The sequence below is a fragment of the Macaca nemestrina genome, chromosome 17 (assembly GCF_043159975.1).
Source record: "Macaca nemestrina isolate mMacNem1 chromosome 17, mMacNem.hap1, whole genome shotgun sequence".
Taxonomy (NCBI): domain Eukaryota; kingdom Metazoa; phylum Chordata; class Mammalia; order Primates; family Cercopithecidae; genus Macaca; species Macaca nemestrina.
In genome coordinates, this window is record NC_092141.1 from 75,145,112 (window position 1) to 75,167,181 (window position 22,070).

General features: G+C 37.2%; 1 protein-coding gene across 14 annotated transcripts in view; it reads right to left on the reverse strand.

Moving 5' to 3' along the window:
* Window positions 1-22,070, reverse strand: part of LOC105469025 (centrosomal protein 112) — a 535,394-nt gene that overhangs the window by 470,566 nt on the left and 42,758 nt on the right. For 11 of the 14 annotated variants that reach the window (XM_024788889.2, XM_011719543.3, XM_011719541.3 and 8 more), the window contains 2 exons: window positions 10,515-10,608; window positions 7,616-7,693 (listed from right to left, as the gene is read on the reverse strand). In XM_024788889.2, the coding sequence (XP_024644657.2) occupies window positions 7,616-7,693; window positions 10,515-10,608 (172 nt within the window). The remainder of the gene's footprint in view (window positions 1-7,615; window positions 7,694-10,514; window positions 10,609-22,070) is intronic. The other 3 variants (XM_071083480.1, XM_011719542.3, XM_071083482.1) reach the window with 1 other exon arrangement.

A 22,070-nucleotide genomic window follows, 5' to 3' on the forward strand; every position in this document is an offset into this window, starting at 1 on the left:
TAAATCTGTTCTCTCGGCCCTCTCACAGGCCATTTCTGTTGCATAATTTTTCTCTGTATAAGGGCTATACGTTCCTGTTTCTTTGCATGTCTTGTAATTTTTTTTCTTGAAAACTGGACATTTTAGGTAATACAATGTAGCAACTTTGGACACTGATTCCCCTCTCCATGAGTAACTTTAGTTGTTTTCATTTGTTTATTTGATTAGTGGCTTGGCTAGACTATTTCATAAAGTATATTTCTCCCACAGTGTGAAGACTTTGGAGTCACCCCTCAGTGCATGCAGCCTTGGGCATGCACACAATCACCTGTGATGACAGTGGATTCAGCAGGGCTCCTCTGTTTTTTCCCCTTATCTTTTTATTAAATTGTATATCTAATTTGATATCACACCCAGCTTTTATGTCTACTAATTGCTGGCCATTTGTTCTATTATTTTCAACAATACCCTGGGTCATAAATTGCTCCATAGCCTGATTCAATTAAATTCAGGCAGGGATAGATGCTGAGGTAGTCTCTGAGAATTGTTCTGACCCCAGGAGGACTCTTCTTGGCTGTCTCTGTCCCTGGTTCTCTCTGGTGACTGTACTAGCCTGTGGTTTAGCTTATTGCTGTTAATTAGTAGGAACTACCAGATTCCTCTTATTTGTTGACCACTAAAATCTCCATTGTTTTCTAGAGCATCCTTAGGCTTGAACTTCCCCACACTGTTTCCATTAGTCCATTTCTTGGAGGAGAGCTTCTTATCTCACTGATCTTCAGACTGCCTCTCCCCCTGTGCAAAAATCTCTGAGCTACTACACTAGGCACTGTGCAGAGGGAGCTTTCTTGTTCCTGGTTTGCGACTCCTGGAGTGAAATCTCTATCCTATGAACAAGTCGAGGTAAAGACAACCAAGGCCACAGTATTCTTGGCCTACTGTGTCTGGGGCAGAGCTTCTGCCGTATCAGTCTTGGCTGAGTGGAGGAAGACAGCCCTCTCCCCCAACCACTAAGCTGCACTCACCGGGAATTTAGCCACCTCCACTCAGACTTCAAAGGGATAAGAAATTCGGCAGCACGCCCCTCCCAATACGATACTGTATCCCTCGATTGGGAGCTGAGGGGAGAGAAACTTCATCTTCTTTGCCACACCCACTGGGAATGGAATTTCTGCAAAGCTGAGCTTGAGGAGGAACAGGGGAAAAGTGAAAGCAAGTCGTGGTTCATGTGCCAAAAACTCTTGCTGTTCTTACCAAGCTGTAGTTGATTTTCTTGAATAAATGTCTTCATTTGCTCTATGCCTTTAGGACAATTTCCAGAGACTTTTAATTACCAATTACCAATGATGCTTGTTTTGCTACGGAGCACATCTGTGGAGCTCCTCATGCTACCATTCTAGAAATAGAACCCCCTCTTCTTTTCTAAAGTAAGTATTTCATGCTGTAAATTTCCCAGTGAAACCTACTTTGGCTACATCCCACACATTTAGATATGTTGTGTTGTCATTTAAAATATTTTCTCATTTCCCTAAAGATTTTTTCTTTTACCCCTGGATTATTCAGAAGTGTGTTAATTTCTAAATCTTTGTGGATTTCCCAAATAATTTGTTGCCAATCTCCAGTTTAATTCTCTATGATCTGAAAAATTATCATCTTAATCATTATAATTATATTGTGAGGTTCTGAAAAATGGTGATGCTTGTTTGTCTCGGGGACAATCAACTGCCTTCAGATCAGTCTGCAAATTCCATCTCTCCTTCTACAGACAGAAGCTCTGGTGTCAGTTCCAAGTTTGAAGTCTTTCCTATGTCATTTGAGTCTGCCCCTCACATGTACCACTTGGTGTGGTCTGGGACTAGGGCAATAGTTTATATCACAATTCAGTTCTCTAAGACTTCTATGAGACTATGATTTGGGGGATATGTTCCACATGTGTCCACCTTGGAGAAAGACTGGAACTTGTATTGGTTCATACACAGAACTAGCAATCCCCTTCTCCCACTCTTTCCATTCCTGGATTTCCCTGCATACCTCTCTGGCTCTGACAGCTTCTTTCTCAGTCCCACTGGCCAAAATAATGAAGTTCCTTCAGAGTTTGAAGGAACTATTCACAGTTCCATGTGACTAGGCCCACTCTGAGAGCAAAGTATAATAGCAAGCGAAAAGACATAGGAAAAAAACAGTATATAAAATGTTCCTCCCAATTCTTTGCATGAACAGAGGTTTCTTTTATCTGTTGATCTATCCAAACAGATGGGCGCTAACTGCTGCCCTGAGACCACAATAGCATAGTTTTTCCACTGGGGCTGGTGTAGAGGCAGGGCCAGGAAATTAAAAAAAAAAAAAAAAATCCCCTCACATTCTTCCATTCTCCCACTTCTCTGGCCAAAAAGATGGACTGCTCTGTAAGTTTCTGCCATCCACGCCTGCTACACAGTCCCTCAGTTTGGCCCACCATGGAGTCAAAGTTGGGAGTTAAGGAAGAAAAAAACACAAACAGAAAACCAGGAAACTTCCTGCCACTGTATCAGTGATTCTTCATAGTCCAACTTCCCTCTCAATCGGCCTGTTATTATTGACTTTTCAGAGTCCCCAAGTGGTTTGCTTTCTGTATTTTGTCCAGAATTCTTGGTTGTGGGAGAACCTGGCTGTAATAGATTTACTCATGGCCAGAAGTTTACATTCACTTTTAAAACAAATAAATGTCAACTTCTCATATAAAACTCTGAATATAGTTACACTCCCCAAATGCAAGCTTTGGGGAAAATGCTATAAATACTGTTATGGCTTTGTTTTTTATGAATAATAAATACTTAATTTTTTAAAAAACACTTAAAATGTTAAGAAAATAAGCGCTTATATTTTACCATGTGGAATTATCAGTTACCATTTTGAGTAGATACTTCCAGATATTTTTATACTCTAGAGAAAGACAAAGAGAATTTGTCTTATCAAAGTATTAGTTTTTTATGTAAACCACTCTCATAACTCTTCTTCATTTGGGTAACTTTGTCCTAGTCTCAAAATCTGACACTTTCACTCATTTGTAGAAAACTACAGCTGAATGAGAAGCCTAAAATATCGGAATGTTCAGCTCAGTTTCTCTCCAAGACCATTGTGTAGTATGAAATGGACAGGAGTCAGGCATAGTGGCGTGCACCACTAGCTACTCAAGAGGCTGAGGCAAGAGGATCACTTGAATCCATGAGTTCAAGGCTGCAGTGAGCTATGGTCTTGCCACTGCACTTTAGCCTGGGTGACAGAGCAAGACCCTGTCTCAAAAGAAAAGAAAAGAAAAGAAAAGGAGAAAAAATAAAAGAAAAGGGGCAGGTTTCTAACCTACATGAAAAAAACCATGAAATTGCCTAAAATAAAACTAGATAAGACAGCTGAAATTACATGCTTACTTAATGAGAACTGTCCCAACTAATCATACCACAAAGTACCCCGTTAATGAACACAACATATTTCCCCTCTCTGTACCTTAAGTAAATTATAATAAAGACCCATGAAGAAGAGGAAAAGAAAAAAAGAAGAGAAAAAAAAAGAGAAGAGAAAGGAGGAAAAGGAAAAAATAACAAAGACTACAAATCTATGTATAATTAGAATTGCAAAGAAAATATTATCAATTCAATTACCACACAAGAGTAACAATAACATAATTTTCTTAGAATAAAAGTTGGTCTTTCTATGTATGGTCATTTTTCTTTTAAACCATCAGTCAGTAATGACCATGATTTTTAGTGATTCAATTTAAAAGCTTCATTCAATGGCAGGTTTCAATTGTGTCAGCAAGCTAATGTTTCCCATCCATTTCTATACCTATAAAGTAGATAAAGGGATTTAAATTCAAAGGGAACTTGTTTCATGATTGTGATTTTCATTGAATGTTAATATTATACACCTCACTTATCAAAGAAAATTCACAAGCACATTCTAGAAACCAGAATGAACATACTTAGGACTTTTTCCTGCTACCTTAAAACTACAGCACTTTAAAAAGGAAGCTACAAATAATTCCTAGTCAACATCAAAAACTTCCAATATTCCTGACATAGATCTTAAGATATTATATTAATCACAAAATAAATAATAGAATCTAAAACTTGAAAAACCAAATAAGACATATTTTTTAAAGTTTTTTTTTCAAATGGGTACACATAGAATGTTTCACAATGATCCATGAGTCACTAAAGGGAGAATGTTCCAAAGCCTCCATCCATGCAAGTACTCAGATGAACTTACAAACAGCGAATACCCACAGCACAACCTTTCAGCTTGTGACTTAGAGAGTCAGACACGAAATAGGTATAAAATATATTGAGAAAGCAAGAAAGCGTCACAAAAACTAAATGTTGAAAAGGTTAAATATTAAGAAAAAATACAAGAGAAAAATATCATTGCTAGTTTTTAATAAATAAAGCTCTACTTGAATTATGTATTCCTAGAAAAAATACTAACATACTCCTGGGAAAATAAAGAATATATTTGGGAATTTGATTTCTGGGAAAATAAAGAATATATTTGGGGAAATTTTGATTTTTTAACAAAAACTAGACAATTCAAATCCTACAACATCTAATGCATCAGAATGAAGGTGCTGACAAGAACACCAGTATATAAGAAGTGTATCCGTAGTCCAGAGCACAAACATTAACTCTAGCTCCCAATGGATCACTCGGAGGAAGAAAGAAAAAAGCCAATCACGCAGTCTCATACAAAACTACAATCAAAGCAAAATCTAAGCTTTCTAATAAGTTGGATACTTAAATTATTCTACTGTAATAAAGAGATATAGCTCAGCCTGATTAATGCCTATATGGTATAAATACATAAAAATGCAAGACTTTTATATTTTACACTGTTATTGTATTCTTTGAACAATAAAAATGTGAAACAAAACCCTAGACAGACCTACTTCTAAGGTATTACCTCACAATATTTTAAATGTTATATTTTAATTTTATTATACCAAGAAAGATTTAATTCTCAGAACAGTTAAACAACCGTGAAAAGTACTCTATGTGCTAAGTAATGTATATCATGGTTCAAGTGGCTAAGGGAAAAGGCGAGTTTAAAAGGATAACTCCAGAATTTTCTTTTCCACTTTGATGTTGCTCTCTGGCAAAAGGAATTTGTCTTTCTGAAGGATTTCCTGTGCTCTTCTCCTATACTGGTAACAGGACTTCCCTCCAATGGCAACTTCCCCTGCACCTTAAAACATGAAAATGTTTTTCTTTTGATTTATTATCCTCCTTTCATCAATTCTACTTCTCTCTTTCTCTAGAAAACTCCCAAAATTATTAGGAGGTCCACATTACTTTAATTTCCTATCCATTTCCCAACCTTCTAACTGTGCCCATTCCACGAGCCAGACATCCTCCCTCACTCTGCTCTCCACCCAGACCTCCTGACTCTCCGAGCTCTCCAAAGACTAGAGCTGTTCTAGTTTCTGGGCGCAGCTGCCTTCTCAAACAGTGTGACTCCAACATATAACTCCAGCTCTTGACTCTCAAGAAACTCTAGGCCTTGAACTACCCCATTAAACCTTACCAGTTTTCAACTCCACTATCTAAAATAAAACCTTTAAAATGGGTCTGCCCTCATCTGACAGTCAATTAACTGACAAAAGGCCAACATTTCCATTTCTCAGAACCAAGCCTTTAGGTGCCCTTCAGTTCAGTCTTTCGATCAGTCACTTAGCACATTTTACTCTCAAAAGTTTTTCCTTTTTACCTTTCTCTCCTCCCGGCAATCATGCTAACATGGAGTCCACTATAAAGACCTAAACAGCCAGGCGCAGTGGCTCATGCTTGTAATCCCAGTACTCTGGGAGGCTGACATGGGCAGATCACCTGAGGGTCAGGAGTTCGAGACCAGCCTGACCAACATGGTGAAATCCCTGTCTCTACTAAAAATACAAAAATTAGCCAGGCATGGTGGCACGCACCTGTAATCCCAGCTACGTGGGAGGCTGAGGCAGGAGGATTGCTTGAACCCGGGAGGCAGAGGTTGCAGTGAGCCACGATAGCACCACTGCACTCCAGCCTGTGCAACACAGGAAGACTCTGTCTGAAAGAAGGGAAAGGAAGGGAGGGGAGGGGAGGGGAGGGGAGGGGAAGGGAGGGGAGGGGAGGGGAAGGGAGGGGAGGGGAGGGAAGGGAGGGGAGGGGAGGGAAGGGAAGGGAAGGGAAGGGAAGGGAAGGGAAGGGAAGGGAAGGGAAGGGAAGGGAAAGAGGAAAAAAAGACCTAAAAGATAATCAGGACCTTTTCTCCATTTCTACTCATATCCAATAGAACTTTCATAATCCCACCAAGTCAATTTCCCTAAAGCACTGCTTTCATTAAAGACCATTATTAGTAGAAAGGTTTTAAGTTTTTTGAAATAACAATCCCTAATGTCAGTGAATAGGTGGAAAATGGACAACTGATATACTGCTGGTGAAGAAAATGGACAACTGATACTGCTGGTTGAAATTGGTATAAACCTTGTACCAAAAGATGTACCAAAGATGTAATGTAAGCTAAGAAAGTAACCAAATATGTATAAAAAGACTCTTACAAGGAATTTTACTGCAAAATTACTTGTGTTAAACAAACTGGGAGCAACTCAGATGTCCAAAAATAGCAGAACACTTAAAAAGCTTATGGAATATCCATCCAAAAGAAAAATAAATGCTACCATTCACAGTCTTTTATACAGAGTTCTTACAAACTCATATAAAATGTTAAATTGCATATAAGATAGTATTTATAAAAAAATTTTATTGAATCTTATAAAAACACACAGAAAAAAAGGGAGGAAAAGATATGTTATATAACAAAATGTTAACACAGGTCTCTGTTGATTTTTATTCCTCTGATTTTTCTACATTTTTCAAACTACAAATTATTTTTACAATAAAACATATTCTAAAATCATTTTAAGCACTTTTTGTTGTTTCCTAAAAGCATTTAAACAGTTAGCATATATGTAAAGTGAAATGAGAAAAAAAACGCCAGGGCTCAATATTGCCTAAAATTTAAAAGCTAAACTTCTCAATTTAGCATTCAAAGCTCCAATGTAATGCAGGCTGACACAGTGCTCACAGATTCCATACATAAATTCTAAACACCCAATCACGACAGCTCACTTACTCCACCACGTCATTCTTAGTGCCTATTTCTGCCACCAATTCCCACCTCTCTATCTCTCCAAATACTTTCTTGACCCACAGCCTCTATAAACTGCTGTCCGTAACAGCTGCTCATCCATGGGGTCCCCTTGAGTGTTTTTAACCCAAATGGCTGTGTTGCTTCAAGTTCTCCCTTCCCTCCCCTCCACTTCGGGTGACTCACATAACTCATCTTGGTATTCTACCATATACTATCATAAATTATTATTGTTACTTAACTATTTTATATGTATATCTCTTATTTCACACATAAGAAAGTTAGCTTGTTGGGGACAGGGACTATTTTATGTTTGTTCAGAATGTTATTTATTTCCTATACTTAAGCCTTTCTCAAGGCCACACAGTAACAAATGTCTAACATCCAACGTTCACTGAATAAAATCAAATTAGTTCAGATATTATCCACATACAATATGACTTTGACACATCTATATATACATAAAGCAAATACTTTTTTTTACCCCAAGATTCCAACTATTAAGGCGAGCTTCAATGTCACTATCATCCAAAGAAACAGGAGACTTTTTCGAATAAACTTCCTGAAATACAAAAGGGAAAAAGGAAGAGGAGAGGGAGGAAAGAAGGAAGAAATAAGAGAGGAAAAGATGAAAGAGATAAAAGAGGAAAAGATAGAAGAGATAAAAGGGGAAACAAAGAGGAAGGACAGGAAAGAAGGGAGGAAGGAAAGAAGGAAGAAAGGAAGGGAGGAAAGAAGGGAAAGCAGGGAAAGGGAGGGAGGAAAAGAAGAGAAAGAGGGGGGAAGGGAGAGAGAAAAAAAGGACAAAATACATGTCATTCAGCGCCATGAGAGTTTTGTGTGCTTGTCTGGTAATGCTGTATTGCCCTCAGAGGAAAGGATTGGGTTACAACTGAACTAGGGTTCTCAGTTCTTTTTTTTTTTTTTTTTTTGAGACAGAGTTTCACTCTTTTTGCCCAGGCTGGAGGGCAATGGGACGATCTCGACTCACCGCAACCTCCGCCTCCCGGGTTCAAGCGATTCTCCTGCCTCAGCCTCCCGAGTAGCTGGGATTACAGGCATGTGCCACCACCCCGACTAATTTTGTATTTTTAGTAGAGACGGGGTTTCTCATGTTGGTCAGGCTGGTCTTGAACTCCCGACCTCAGGTGATCCACCTGCCTCGGCCTCCCAAAGTGCTGGGATTACAAGCGTGAGCCACCGCGCCCGGCCTGGTTCTCAGTTCTAAATAATGACTAGTACAGCAGCTTAGGGCTATGAGCTGCCTTAATAATATATTCACACAGTAACGAGATTTCAAAAAGTAAAAGATGAAAAAATAAACCCAGGCTCTTTTCTTTAAGTTCTTTTACAAAAAGTTTTGATTGTGGTATACCACAGTAGCTTTAAAGTGTGTTGTGGGGGGGAGGGGCGACGTGAAAAGATGAATTATTCTCATAAAAATTAGTTAACAGGAAGTTTCGTGCTTATGTCCAAGAAGCTCTTTGTTCTTAAATTAATTCTCACTCATACACTGAATATAAATAATCTTTGGACTCACATCATAAAAACACAATTATGGCCGGGTGCGGTGGCTCACGCCTATAATCCCAGCACTTTGGGAAGCCGAGCAGGGCAGATCACAAGGTCAGGAGATCAAGACCATCCTGGCTAACACGGTGAAACCCTGTCTCTACTAAAAACACAAAAAATTAGCTGGGCGTGGTGGCGGGCGCCTGTAGTCCCAGCTACTCAGGAGGCTGAGGCAGGAGAATGGCGTGAACCCGGGAGGCGGAGCTTGCAGCGAGCCAAGATCACGCCACTGCACTCCAGCCTGGGTGACAGAGCGAGACTCCATCTCAAAAAAAAAAAAAAAAAAAACACAATTATGGTGATTCTTTACTTTTTAAAACATAACAATTCCATGCTTTTTTCCCCTCCTGTATAATTTCTGTATTACACATTAATCAGCCCAGATTAAAACTATAATGAACTAGAGACAACCTAAGATCTGTGCCCAGAAATTGACTATGACCAGAAAACCCTAAAAACTTAGAAAGGTAAGTCTGTGGAAGAGAATGGCTAGTTTCCAGCCCAGAAAGAATATTTGAAATTAGATTTTTGATACAGCATTCTCATGCTTTTAGAAAGCTTAATTGCTAACAAATGTACCTATTTATATCTATGATCATTTAAATTAATATGAAGTAATTTTTTAAATGCACTAAAATGTTCTTCATGTTTTACTGAGTTTCTACATTTCTTTTCAATAAAATATTGCATTATTATTATTTATAAAACTATATTAAAATTCATTATCACTTCTACTAGTGGTCCTCTGCTTCTTGTATGCTTTTTCATGAACAAGAATTTCTTAAATAAGAAAATGTACCTGCCTTGCTTATTCTGAGTAAATATAATGATTGTAGTTTATCACTACTGAAAATGTGCTGCCCTTTATATTTTTTAATTCCAAATTATCATTGGATAAAATGCAGTGAGTTATGTTTATAGTGCCATGTGCTAAAACAGTCATGCGTTATACTTGCTTTCTCTTGTAACGAAAAGTCACGTAACTCAAGACAGCCAGAGTTAGGCAATAAGACTGGAATAAGCAGGCACAGTGTTTCTCTTTTCAAAGCTAACTGGGGCCGGGCGCAGTGGCTCAGGCCTGTAATCCCAACACTTTGGGAGACTGAGGCAGGCGGAAGGATCACTTGAGGTCAGGAGTTCAATACCACCCTGGCCAACAAAAGTCTCTACTAAAGATACAAAAATTAGCCAGGCGTGGTGGCGCATGTCTGTAGTCTCAGCTACTTGGGAGGCTGAGGCAGGAGAATAGCTTGAACCTGGAAGGCGGAGGTTGCAATGAGCCAAGGTTGCACCACTGCACTCCAGCCTGGGCAACAATGAGACTCCATTTCAAAAAAAAAAAAAAAAAGCTAACTGGAGTGCTCATTAGCACCTTGTCCAAACCAAATCTATATTGAATAAATAGATGCAAGACAGACAATCTTATTTCAAGATATACACAGTTTACCTTCATTAGAAAAGCAGTGTTCCCTACTTCACTACAATACCAATTTCTTCTTAATTTTATGATCACCGGGTATATAATTATTTCTATATATATTCTGAATAAAGGGAAAATGTCATTCTTTGTTACACAGGAGAAACAACAGACTGATGAATATAACACATCAGAATCATTGAGGAAGTAGAAGGGATACTACACTATATACCAAACACCCCACTTTCTTTGACATCAGGATGTTCACCAGAATCATCCAACTTTATTCCGTTTTGAAGCCAATCATTGGCACTTCAACAAGTGAAATTAAAACCTTGTTCAGCTATTTTAAAGCAACAAGCAAAAACCAAACAAAAGTAAAATCTAATCTTACACAAATCTTTGGGGTAATATTTTGTCCATCTTCTCTGTGAGTTGGACTCATAGAATGTGATCTCATTCGGAGCTTCCCAGTGTACTGTTCCCTGCTAAGAGACCAAAATAATCAAATCACAATTTGGAGAATTCAGAGGACACAGAGTATTAGAATCTAGGATTACCATTTTTTTTCCCTTGGAAATGAGATGATAGTTTGTATTAACAATGATGTTCCATAGCTGGGCATGGTGGCGAGCGCTTGTAATCCCAGCTACTTGGGAAGCTGAGGCAAGGAGAATTGCTTGAGCCTGGGAGGCACAGGTTGCAGTGAGCTGAGATTGTGCCACTGCACTCCAGCGTGGGAGACAGTGCGAGACTCCATCTCAAACAACACCACCACCACCACCACCACAAAAAAAGATGTTCCACATGAAAAAAAAAAAATACAAATAATAACCTTTTTATGTATCATTTCATTTCATTTAAATTATAAGAGGTTACATAAATGCCACAGACTTGCTTATGCAAATGCTGTTTTTAAGTCAGACTAAAATAAATCACCTGCATTTAAATCTTTTCTCCTCCTTTCCCCTTTTCCCAAATGTAAAAAGAGAGAAAACGAAGCACATATTCTATGGGAAGAACATTGTTTCAGGGTCAGCAAACTTGGTTGGATTCATGTTCCACATCAACATGAAGCCTTACAACATATAAAATAACAAAATCTTCACATAGTTTAAAGTTTCAATTAATTTGAAAGCATGTCAGAAACCACAGGTATATCAAAGTCTTCTATTTAAAAACACACCCTGTTAATTTAGGTAAAATGTGAAATGCAGGGTAAGTAGGAAACCAGTTTAAATGGACTTCATCAGAAAGACTTCTCTCATATAAATATCATATAAAATACATTCTTAAATAGCCTCCTTTAGCCTGGAGTCTCTCTTATATGATTTTATTCAAACCACTTCAATGAAAGTTCCATAATTATGAACACCTATTCTCTGAACAACGGCTTCAAGATATATGAAATGGAAAATAACCAATATACAATAGATTAAAGTCACTAACATTCAACCACAAACCATATCAGGATTTCCTTCACAAACTGTGACCTACACTAAGTATTTCCAAAAGACAGAATACGAATTCAAAAGACAATATTAAAATGAATGTATTTTGTAATTAAAACTGATAGAATAACATTCCTTAGATGAGTTAATAAGTAATGTAAAATGGCTGAAAAAGCTGTTTTAAAGAGAGCTGTTTATTTTTTATACCCCATTCAGTATCACAAACATCCAAATAGTTAAAAGCAAATGAGAAAAATGGGCAAAGTTAATATTTTGAGTATAATTTTAGCAGTCAATGTGCATCAGCTGATATAAGCATTTAAAACTCTATGAGGAGAGGTAACCTGATATGTCATACTAAGCAGTGGCCTATTCTTCTTTAAGAATAGATTAAATAATCATAAAAAGATCTATACTTAAAAATTGAAAAATGCTTAAATATTAAAATTCTTCTCATAAAAAATACTAATTTAAAAAGGAGCCTGAAATATTTATCTATTTATTGCACAGGGTTGCATACATAAAACAACACACCCTCTTAACTCACTTGTAGCTGTCCTTCTGTACCAACCTTTTTACCCTCACGATAAATTTTCAAAAATGTTATTGGGGCCATGCTCTAACCTGCCATATATTTTCAATCAACTACGATATGACTTGCATTTATCCCAAAAGTGCTATAAGTAAGATCATCAACAGTCTCCTAGACACTCAAGCAAATGAGTCATAACCTGTCCTTAATTTAGTTGATCTCACTACAACATTAGAGACAGTAGTTTAAAGATGCTGCATTCAATGTCTCCATAAAACCATTCTTCTGGCCAGATGCAGTAGCTCACACCTAATCCCAGCACTTTGGGAGGCCAAGGTGGGCCTATTGCTTAAGCTCAGGAGTTTGGCACCAGCCTGGGCAACATGTGAAAAAAAGTAGTCAGTCGGGCTTGGTGGTGCATGCCTGTGGTCCCAGCTACTTGGGATGCTGAGGTAGGAGGATCACTTGAGGCCAGCAGGAGATTGAGGCTATAGGGAGCTGTGATTGTTCCACTGCACTCCAGGCTGGGTGACAGAGTGAGACCCTGTCTAAAAACAAATGAACAAACAAAAACCATTTTTCCACGGTTCTCATCCTATCATTCAGAGATCTCCTTCACAGTAACCTTCACTAGCTTTCTTTGTCCATCCCATACATGCTGTGATCCCAGAGTTCTGTGTCTAAACTAATTTATTTTCATTTTACAAGTTTTCTCTGGATGATCCAATGTATTAATTTTTCAAATAATAAGAAGTTTTGCTTACAAAATCTATATCTGTAGTCCAAATTGCTCTCTTGGCCTCCAAACCCATTACAAATACAAATTGAATAGCCCTACTTCCAATTAAACATGTCCATTATTATTAACTAAACTTATTATGTTACCCCTAATACGTGCTCCAATGAAGGCCAAGTAATGGAGAGTCATTGCAGAAGCCAGCTTCTTGTGAAGGCATTTGAGCCAACTGAAAGAGGTCAGTATTTGTTAAAATCTGGCTGGCACGAGAAAAACAGGACATTAGGTACAGAAATTTCATTTTCTGCCATGAGACTGTCTCCAGCTGGAAACAACTTAAACTCTAAGTAAGTACAAAGGCTGAAATTCAGTGATGGCGCTGGTGGTCGGGGTGAACAGCGAAACAGAAAGTGGGAGAAAAGTTCAACCCTAAAAGCTTTTTTATGAATAACAGGTGCCACATGCCACACAGAATAGCAAGTCCTGGTGCTTATAAGGACAGCCTACAATTGATACAGGGGACCTGATCACAGTGAGCTCATAATATCGTACTTGTGCCAGGCAGAAAAGGGGTATTGTGCCTCAATTAATTTCAGGATGCCAAAACCAACATGGAAAGAAAAAATTCAGTACATTTGTAACATTCCCTGACATGTCCTTTACTACTCTTAAGCCGTAAAACTAGGCGAATATAAATTTTCCCTTTCACTTTTTCCTAATGAGAAAATATTTCAACAGGAATTCACAAACACTAAGTATCAACACTGATTCTTAATACTAGAAAAATATTAACTTATCCCTATACATATAAAGAAATAAGGAATGATATTATACGTATAAAGATATAAAGGCTAAAGGAAGACCAATCAAATGTCCTCCTGTAAAAGAAAATTACTTTACGGGTTGATGTCAGCAAGACTCTCCTTCTCTCAATGGACACATAAATTCAACAACAATACACGGACCAAGATTCCCTTTGTGAGACATCCAGAGACCAGATGAGAGGCTCCTGTACCCCAGGCAAGCATGAAACCAACCACACTGAAGCCAGCAGGAAAATCTGTGGAATCCTCTTGCGCCATAAGCAAGGTTACTTAAGGGACTTGTTGCTGTCTTGCCTGAATCTTAGCTCTGAAAGGAAAGGGTCCCATGTTGGGAACTGCTGAGAACAAAGCCTCCAGTTTGGACTAGTATGCAGTAACTGACCATAGTCCCTTCCACCAGCTCAGAACTAGCAGGTGGAAACCCCCAATCCCAGCTTCTCCCTGGGGAAGGAAAAAATTGAAGCATCTGTCCAACACTCTGGCTTTTGGAAGGGGCTGCCTAAGGGACCGGATTCTGCAGGTACTCACAGAACTGGCATTCTCTAAATGCCTGGGGACCACTGAGAACAAAGGTGGTGGTTTGAACTAGTAAGCACTCATGGCCAGAGCTCCTAACCCTGGCTCAGCATAACACAATTAGAAAAGCTCATGGTCCACAGCTTCTCCCTGGGGAGGGAAAGAGAAGACTAAAGCATATATCCAACATTCAGACTCTTGGGGGACTGCCCAAGGAACTGGTTTCTGTCTCATCTGTCTTAAAGCACTGGTGGGATGCAGCATAAACTAAGTGCCTAGGGGCAGCTGAAAATAAAAGAGCAAGTAATAACCAAAAAAGGATGGAGCCAGTGTGCTACTAGCTTCAGAAGGCCCATAGTACAAGACACAGAATAAGAAGGAACAAGAGATTATGATCTCCTAAAAACAGAAACCAGCAAATCCCACTACTTAGAAATTCACACACGGAAGTCCAGAGAAGACATATCCACAGAAAAAGTTTATGAGGACCCCAGAATCTCTACTCAGGCCAATTCTTGAAGGTTTGCCCCTGTACAAAGCCAGTCCATAAAGACTGGGAGAAGTGGCTATTTTTCAAATATGTACACATTAATAAAAAGGATCAAGGAAAATAAAAATGGCCCAAAGAAAGGAACGAAATAAATCTCCAGAAACCAACCCTAAAAAAATGAAGGTAGATGGATTAGCTGATAAGAATTAAAAATAACCATAATCAAAATTTCAATAAGCTTAGGATAAATTATGCACAAACAAAATGAGTATTTTAACAAACAAAATATTTTTAAAGAGAAAAATCTGAGGGCTGAAGAATACAATAACTTGAACTAAAAACTTATCTAGAGGGGCTCAACAGCAGCCTTGATCAAGTACAAGAAAGAATCAGTAAACTCAAAGACAAGACATTTGAAATTATACCTTCCACAGAGCAAAAATATTTTTTAAAAGACTGAAGAAAACATAGGAAACTTATGAGACACTGTCAAGCAGGCCAATTTACATATTACTAAAGTCAGAGAAAGAGAAGAGAGGGAAAAGCAGTAAGCTTATTTAAAGAACTAATCTGAGGAGAAAAATGGACATCCAGATTTATGAAGCTCAAAGAATCCCAAGTAGGTTGAATGTAAAGAGATCTACACCAGGACACATTATAATCAAATTGCCAAATGTCAAAGAGAAAAAAAGAATTCTGAAATCAAAGAGAGAAAAGCAACTCATTACATACAAAGGAAACTCATAAAACTGGCAAAGGATTTTTCAACAGAAACTTTATAGGCCAGGAGAGAATGGGATGATATATTCAAAGTACTGAAGGAGAAAAACTGCCAATCAAGGATATTATTATATACCATGCAAGTCTGTCCTTTAAAAATGAAAGAGCAATATGGTCCCAGACAAACAAAAGTTGAAGGAGTTCATCACCACTACACTTGACTTAAATTCTAAAGGGAGTTCTTCAAGTTGAAATGAAAGGACACTAGTGAGTAGCATGAAAACGCATGAAAATATGAAACTCACTGATAAAAGTAATTATATATAAAATACAGATTACTCTATTGATGTAATAGTGGTTCATTAAACTTTAATATAAAAATTAAAAGATGAAAGTCTTAAAAATAACTGTAACTGTTACCGAAACACCAGGGGTCCAGTCTAGTTCCCATTTCTCACCGCATAGAAAGCCAATCAATGAGACAATGAGTATTGTTAGGGAAGAAGGCTTTATTTGGGCACTGCAGCCAAGGAGATGGAAGATCAGTATCAAATCCATCTCCTCGCCCAACTAAAATTAGTTTATATAGCAGGGAAGAAATATAACTACATGTGGGAAAACAGGAATTAGGGAATGGTAAGGAAGAGGAGTTCGTCAACAGGAAGCAGGTGGTTGGTTAGGCAATCATGATAGGTGAGGGGTCTGGCATAACGTTGTCTAGATGCCGTGATCTGGTAAGTTTCAGTTCCTTGATACTATCTGGGATAACAGATGGTTGGTTTCCAGAGAAAGGAACTCAATTAAGACAAACGTTAACTTTCTCGAGAGTTAAGACTGGGAGGGTTAATTTCTGTGTTTATTCAAAAAAAAAATAAACATCCATTTTATGGGACAACTTGGATGGTTTCATATCACACAATAATTTGTTAATGAATACAGAATATTAAAAGGTGAAAATTGGGACATTAATAACATAAAGTGTGTGAGTGAGTAAAAAGTATTGAATGTTTTAATACAATCGAAGTTACCAGCTTAAAATAGGTTGTTACAACTATAAGATGATTTATGTAAGCCTTATGGTAACATAAATTTTTTAAATATAGTAGGTACACAAAATATAAAGAAAAGGAATCAAAGCAAACTACAACAACAAAAATCATCAAATCACAAAGAAATATAAGGAAGAAATGAACAAAAGGAACTATATAACAGAAAGCAATTAACGAAATGATGTATTAAAGTCCACAAATGTGTGAAAATTAAACAACAAATTCTCATTAACCAATGAGTCAAACAAGAAAGAAAAATAAAGGAAATTAGAAAATATCTTGAGACAAATGAAAACAAAAACACAACACACCAAAATGTGTAGGATTCAGTGAAAGCAGTGCTAAGAGGAAAATTTACACCTGTAAAAGCTTACATTAAAAAAGAAAAAAAACTCAAATCAACAACCTAGATGTACACCTTAAGGAACTAAAAAAAGAACAAACTAACTCAAAGCCAGCAGATTGAAGTAAATATTAATAGTAAGGATTAGAGCAGGAATAAAACAGAAAATAGAAAAACAAAACAGAAAATGAAACTAAGAGTTGATTAATTGAAATTGAAGTTGATTAATTGAAATGATCAACAAAGTTGAAAAACCTTTGGCTACATAGAATAAGAAAAAAGGAGAGAAGACTAAACAACTAAAATCAGAAATGAAAGATAAGACATTACACTCAATCTAACAGAAATAAAAAGAATGACTGGGTGCAGTGGCTCATTCCTGTAATCCCAACACTTTGGGAGGCTAAGGCAGGAGGATTGCTGGAGCCCAGGAGTACATGACCAGCCTCAGCAACAAAGTGAGCCTCATTTCTACAAAAATAAAAAATTAAAAAAAATTAGCTGGATGTGGTGGCACACACCTGAGGTCCCAGCTACTTGGGAGGATGAGGTAGAATTGGTTCAGCCCAAGAAGTCAAGGCTGCAGTAAGCAGTGATTGCACCACTGTGCTCCAGCCTGGGTGACAGAGCGAGAACCTATCTCAAGAAAAAAAAAAAAAAGTAATAAAAACAACTGTAAGAAAGTACTATGAGCAACAGTATGCCAATGTATTGGATAACCCAGATGAGACGAACAAATTACTTGAAATGCAAAACCTACCAAGATTGAATCATGAAGAATAGAAAATATGAACAGACCAATAATTAGTAAGGAAACTGAATCAGTAATTAAAAATCTCCCAACCAAGAAAAGCCCAGAACCAGATGGCTTCACCGGTGAATTCCACCAAACATTTGAGAAGTAATGCCAATCCTCCTCAAACTCATTCAAAACACTGAAGAAGAGGGAATACTCCAAATTCATTTTACAAAGCCAGCATTACCCTGATACCAAAACCAGACAAAGATACTACAATAAAGGAAAATTACAAGCCAATATACCTGAAGAACATAGATGCAAAAATCCTCAACAAAATACTAGCAAACTGAATTTCATGGTACATTAAAAGAATCATACACCATAATCAAGTGGGATTTATCCCTAAGATGACAGGATGGTACAATATATGCTAAACAATAAATGTGACACCCCACATTAACAGAATGAAGAACAGAGATTATATGATCATTTGGATCGATGCAGAAAAAGTCTGACAAAATTCAACATTCTTTTATGATAAAAACTCAATAAATTAAGTACAGAAGGAATGTACATCAAAATAACAAAATGCATATAGGACAAAGCCCATACCTAGCATAATACACAGACAGTGAAAAGCTAAAAAAGCTTTTCCTCTAAGATCAAGAACAAGGCAAGAAGGCTCACTCTCACCACCTATTAAACAGTACAGAAGTCCTAGCCAGAGTAGTCAGGCAAGAAAAAAGCATCCAAATCAGAAAGTAAAAAGGAAAATGGTTTCTATTTGCAGATGACATAATCATATATGCAGAAAACCCTAAAGACTGCATTAAAAAACTATTTAAACTAATAAATGAATTCAGTAAAATTTCAGGATACAAAACCAACATACAAAAATCAGTAGCACTTCTATACACTAACAATGAATTATCCAAAAAGAAATCAAGAAAGCAATCCTATTTACTGTTGTTTTTGCTCTTGTTGCCCAGGCTGGGGTGCAATGGTGCAATCTCGGCTCACTGCAACCTCTGCCTCCTGGGTTCAAGCGATTCTCCTGCCTCCTGAGTGGCTGGGCTTACACACACGTGAAACCACGCCTGGTTAATTTTTTTTTTTTTTTTTTTTTTTTTTAGTAGAGTTGGGGTTTTACCATGTTGGTCAGGCTGTTCCCAAACTCCTGACCTCAAGTGATCTGCCTACCTCAGCTTCCCAAAAGTGCTGGGATTACAGGCATGAACCACTGTGGCCAGCCCTAAGTTGATTCTTGAAGGCTCTTTTCTATACAATCTTGATGGGCATTTTGAGTACTATTTCTTTATTGCTTCTCCAGTTTCTGTTTGTTTCCTCTTGGAATTCGTATTATTCTGTATTGGGGATTTTGAATCTATATTCTTCATCTCTTACACTTTCATTTGTTATAGCCATCTTTTTATGCTTTCCTTTGTTTTCTCAGAGAATTTTTTGAGCTGGTTTTCTAATTCACTGATTTGATTTTCTATAATATTTAATCTGCTGTTTTCTGTTTCCATTGTGATTTTCAGATTTAGTAATCATGTTTTTCAATTGTAAGCACATTTTTATGATCACACTGTTCATCCCCTTTTCACATATGAAATGTCTACCTGAATCACATTGAAAACAAAAATTAAATAAACGTTTAGAAGCTTCCCTTTTTAAAATAATTTTTTTCTTTTATTTATTGTAGTAAAAATACACAACATAAGATCTACTTGAGATTTTAAGGGTATACCACAGTATTGTAGCTACAATCACAGTGTTGTGCAGCAGATCTCTCGAACATTTTCATCTTCTGTACCTGAAATTTTATATGCATTGAACACCAACTCCCCATTTTCCCCTTCTGTAAGCCCCTGGCAGCTACCATTCTACTCTCCTCTTCTAAGGGTTTGACTACTATATCGTATTTATCCTATTGTGATTGGCTATTTAACTCAGCAAAAGTCCTCCAGCTTCATCTATCTTGTCACATATGATAGCATTTCCTTTCATTAATGTTGAATAATATTCTATTATATCTATATACCATATTTTGTTAATCCCTTCATTTGTAGATGAACATATAGGTTGTTTCCACATCTTTACTATTGTGAATAATGCTGCAGTGAACACGGGAGTACAGATAGCTTTCTGAGACCCTGATTTCATTTTCTTTAGCTTTATACCCAGAAGAGGGATTTGCTGGATCGTAAGGTAGTTCTATTTTTGATTTTTTGAGGAACTTCCATACTGTTTTCCATAATGGCTATATCAATTTATGCTCCTACCAACAGTGGACAGAGATTCCCTTTTCTCCAAATCCTGGACAACACTTGATATCTTTTCTCTTTTTGATAATAGTCATTCTAACAGGTATGAGGCATATGTGGTTTTGATTTGCATTTTGCTGATGATTTCTGATGTTGAACATTTTATATATTTGTATATCCACTTTGGAGACACATGTATTCAAGTTCTTTGCCCATTTTAAACTTGGGTTGTTTTGGGGTAATTGAATTGTTTGAGTATTTTACATAGATTGAATATTAACCTATTATCACATATGTGGCTTGCAAATATTTTATCTGATTTTGTAGCTTGTCTCTTCACTCTGTTGATTGTTCGCTGTGCAGGAGATTGTTAGATTGATAAAATCCCATTTATCTATCTTTGCTTTAGTTGCCTGTGTTTTGGGGTCATATCTAAGAAATTACTGCCTAAACCAATGTCAAGAAGCTTTCCCCCTATGTTTTTTTCTAGTCATTTACAGTTTCAGATCTTATGTTTAAGTCTTTAATCCATTTCTAATTGATTTGTGTGTATGGTGCAAGATAAGGGCCAAATTTTCTTTTTCTGTGTGTGGACTTCTGGTTTTCCTAACACCATTTATTGAAGTGATTATCCATTAATCATTGTGTGTTCTTGGCACCTTTGTCAAAGATCAGTTGACTGTAAATGCGTGGGTTTATTTCTGGGCACTTTATTTTGTTCCAGTGGTCTATATGTCTGTATTTATGCCAATATCACACTGTTTCAATTACTATAGATTTGTAATATATTTTGAAATCAGGAAGTATCATTTCTCCAGCTTTGTTCTTCTTGCTTAAGATTGCTTTGGCTGTTTGGAGTCTTTTGTGATTCCATATGAATTTTAGGATTTTTTTTTTTAATTGCTGTGAAAAAAGCCACTGGAGTTTTGATAGGGATTGCATTGAATTTATAGATTGCTTTGTGTACGGACATTTTAACAATATTAATTCTTCCAATCCATGAGCACAGGATATCTTTCCATTTATCTGTGTCTTCAGTTTCTTTCACTGATGTTTCATAGTTTTCAGTGTATAGATCTTTTACACCTTTGGTTAAATTTATTCCTAGGTATTTTGATTTTTGTTGCCAAATGGATTATTTCAGCTGTGTATGAAACAGAAGAAATCAAGAGAAATAAAATAGAGAAGACAGGCTCAGATTTCAAGCAGGGTCCAGAGATATATTCGTATGCCCAACATAGGACATATAAGATCGTAAAAGCAAATTATTTTTCATTCTCAGCTTCTTCCACTAGCAAAAGGCTCTGAAGGAAGAAACAATCCGAGGGCAAAGGTCAAATCCAAGGTTTTGCCAGTAAAATATGGACTCAGGATCAAAATTTCAAGGACATATCTTTAAACACTTGGTTAAGACCTCAGAAAAATTTGGGCAATGCCTGAAAAAGGCAAAACAAAAAGGCTTCTAAACATTTCCATGTTGTACCTCTTAGAAGCTCTCTGACAGGTAAGAGGGATTCTAAGAATCATAAGGGTATTGTACCACAGCATCCTGATTCTTGGACCAAAACAGAAGAAGCCTGTCTCAAAGAAATTTGTGAATATGGTATTTGTCTAATGGAATGGATTATAATTTGATACACAGCTGCAAAATTTTTAAAGGAATTATAGCTTCATTTGAAAGAGTTCAAAATGAAAATATGCATTTGGTTCCCCAAATTCATACAAACAGAAAGCAGGCTGAAAAAACTATTCAGGTAAAAGCAAATTATTTCTTATGGTAACAGAAAGATAGCTCAAAGGGAAGAGCCAAGATCGTGAAAGACAGAGCAAACAGCCATGAAGAACCACTCCCAGGAAGCAGCACTAAGACCTATCATGAAACAGGCAACAAATGCCTGGCTAGATTTCAGAACTGCTATAAACTATCATTGCAATCTGCCTCCCATTTCTCTGCTCTTTGAATGGGAAAGTTTACTGCAGTTCTCCGGTCCCTCTCTCACCATTGTTGGCTGTGTAGGTGAATGTGTAGGAAAGAATGTCTTCCTTTAGTTTACAGGTTCAGGCTGAAAGAAGCCACACCATGGAAGACTCAGCCACACCTGTACCTGATTTTTATTGTTTATTGAGATATAGCTTGCATACAATAAAACCATATCCTTGTAAAATGCAGAGTTTGAAGAGTTTTGACAAAAATATACACCTGTGTAACTGCCACAATAAATATATGTATTATTTCCATCACACCCAAAAATTCTTTTGAGCCTGAGAGGTAAGAGTCAATTA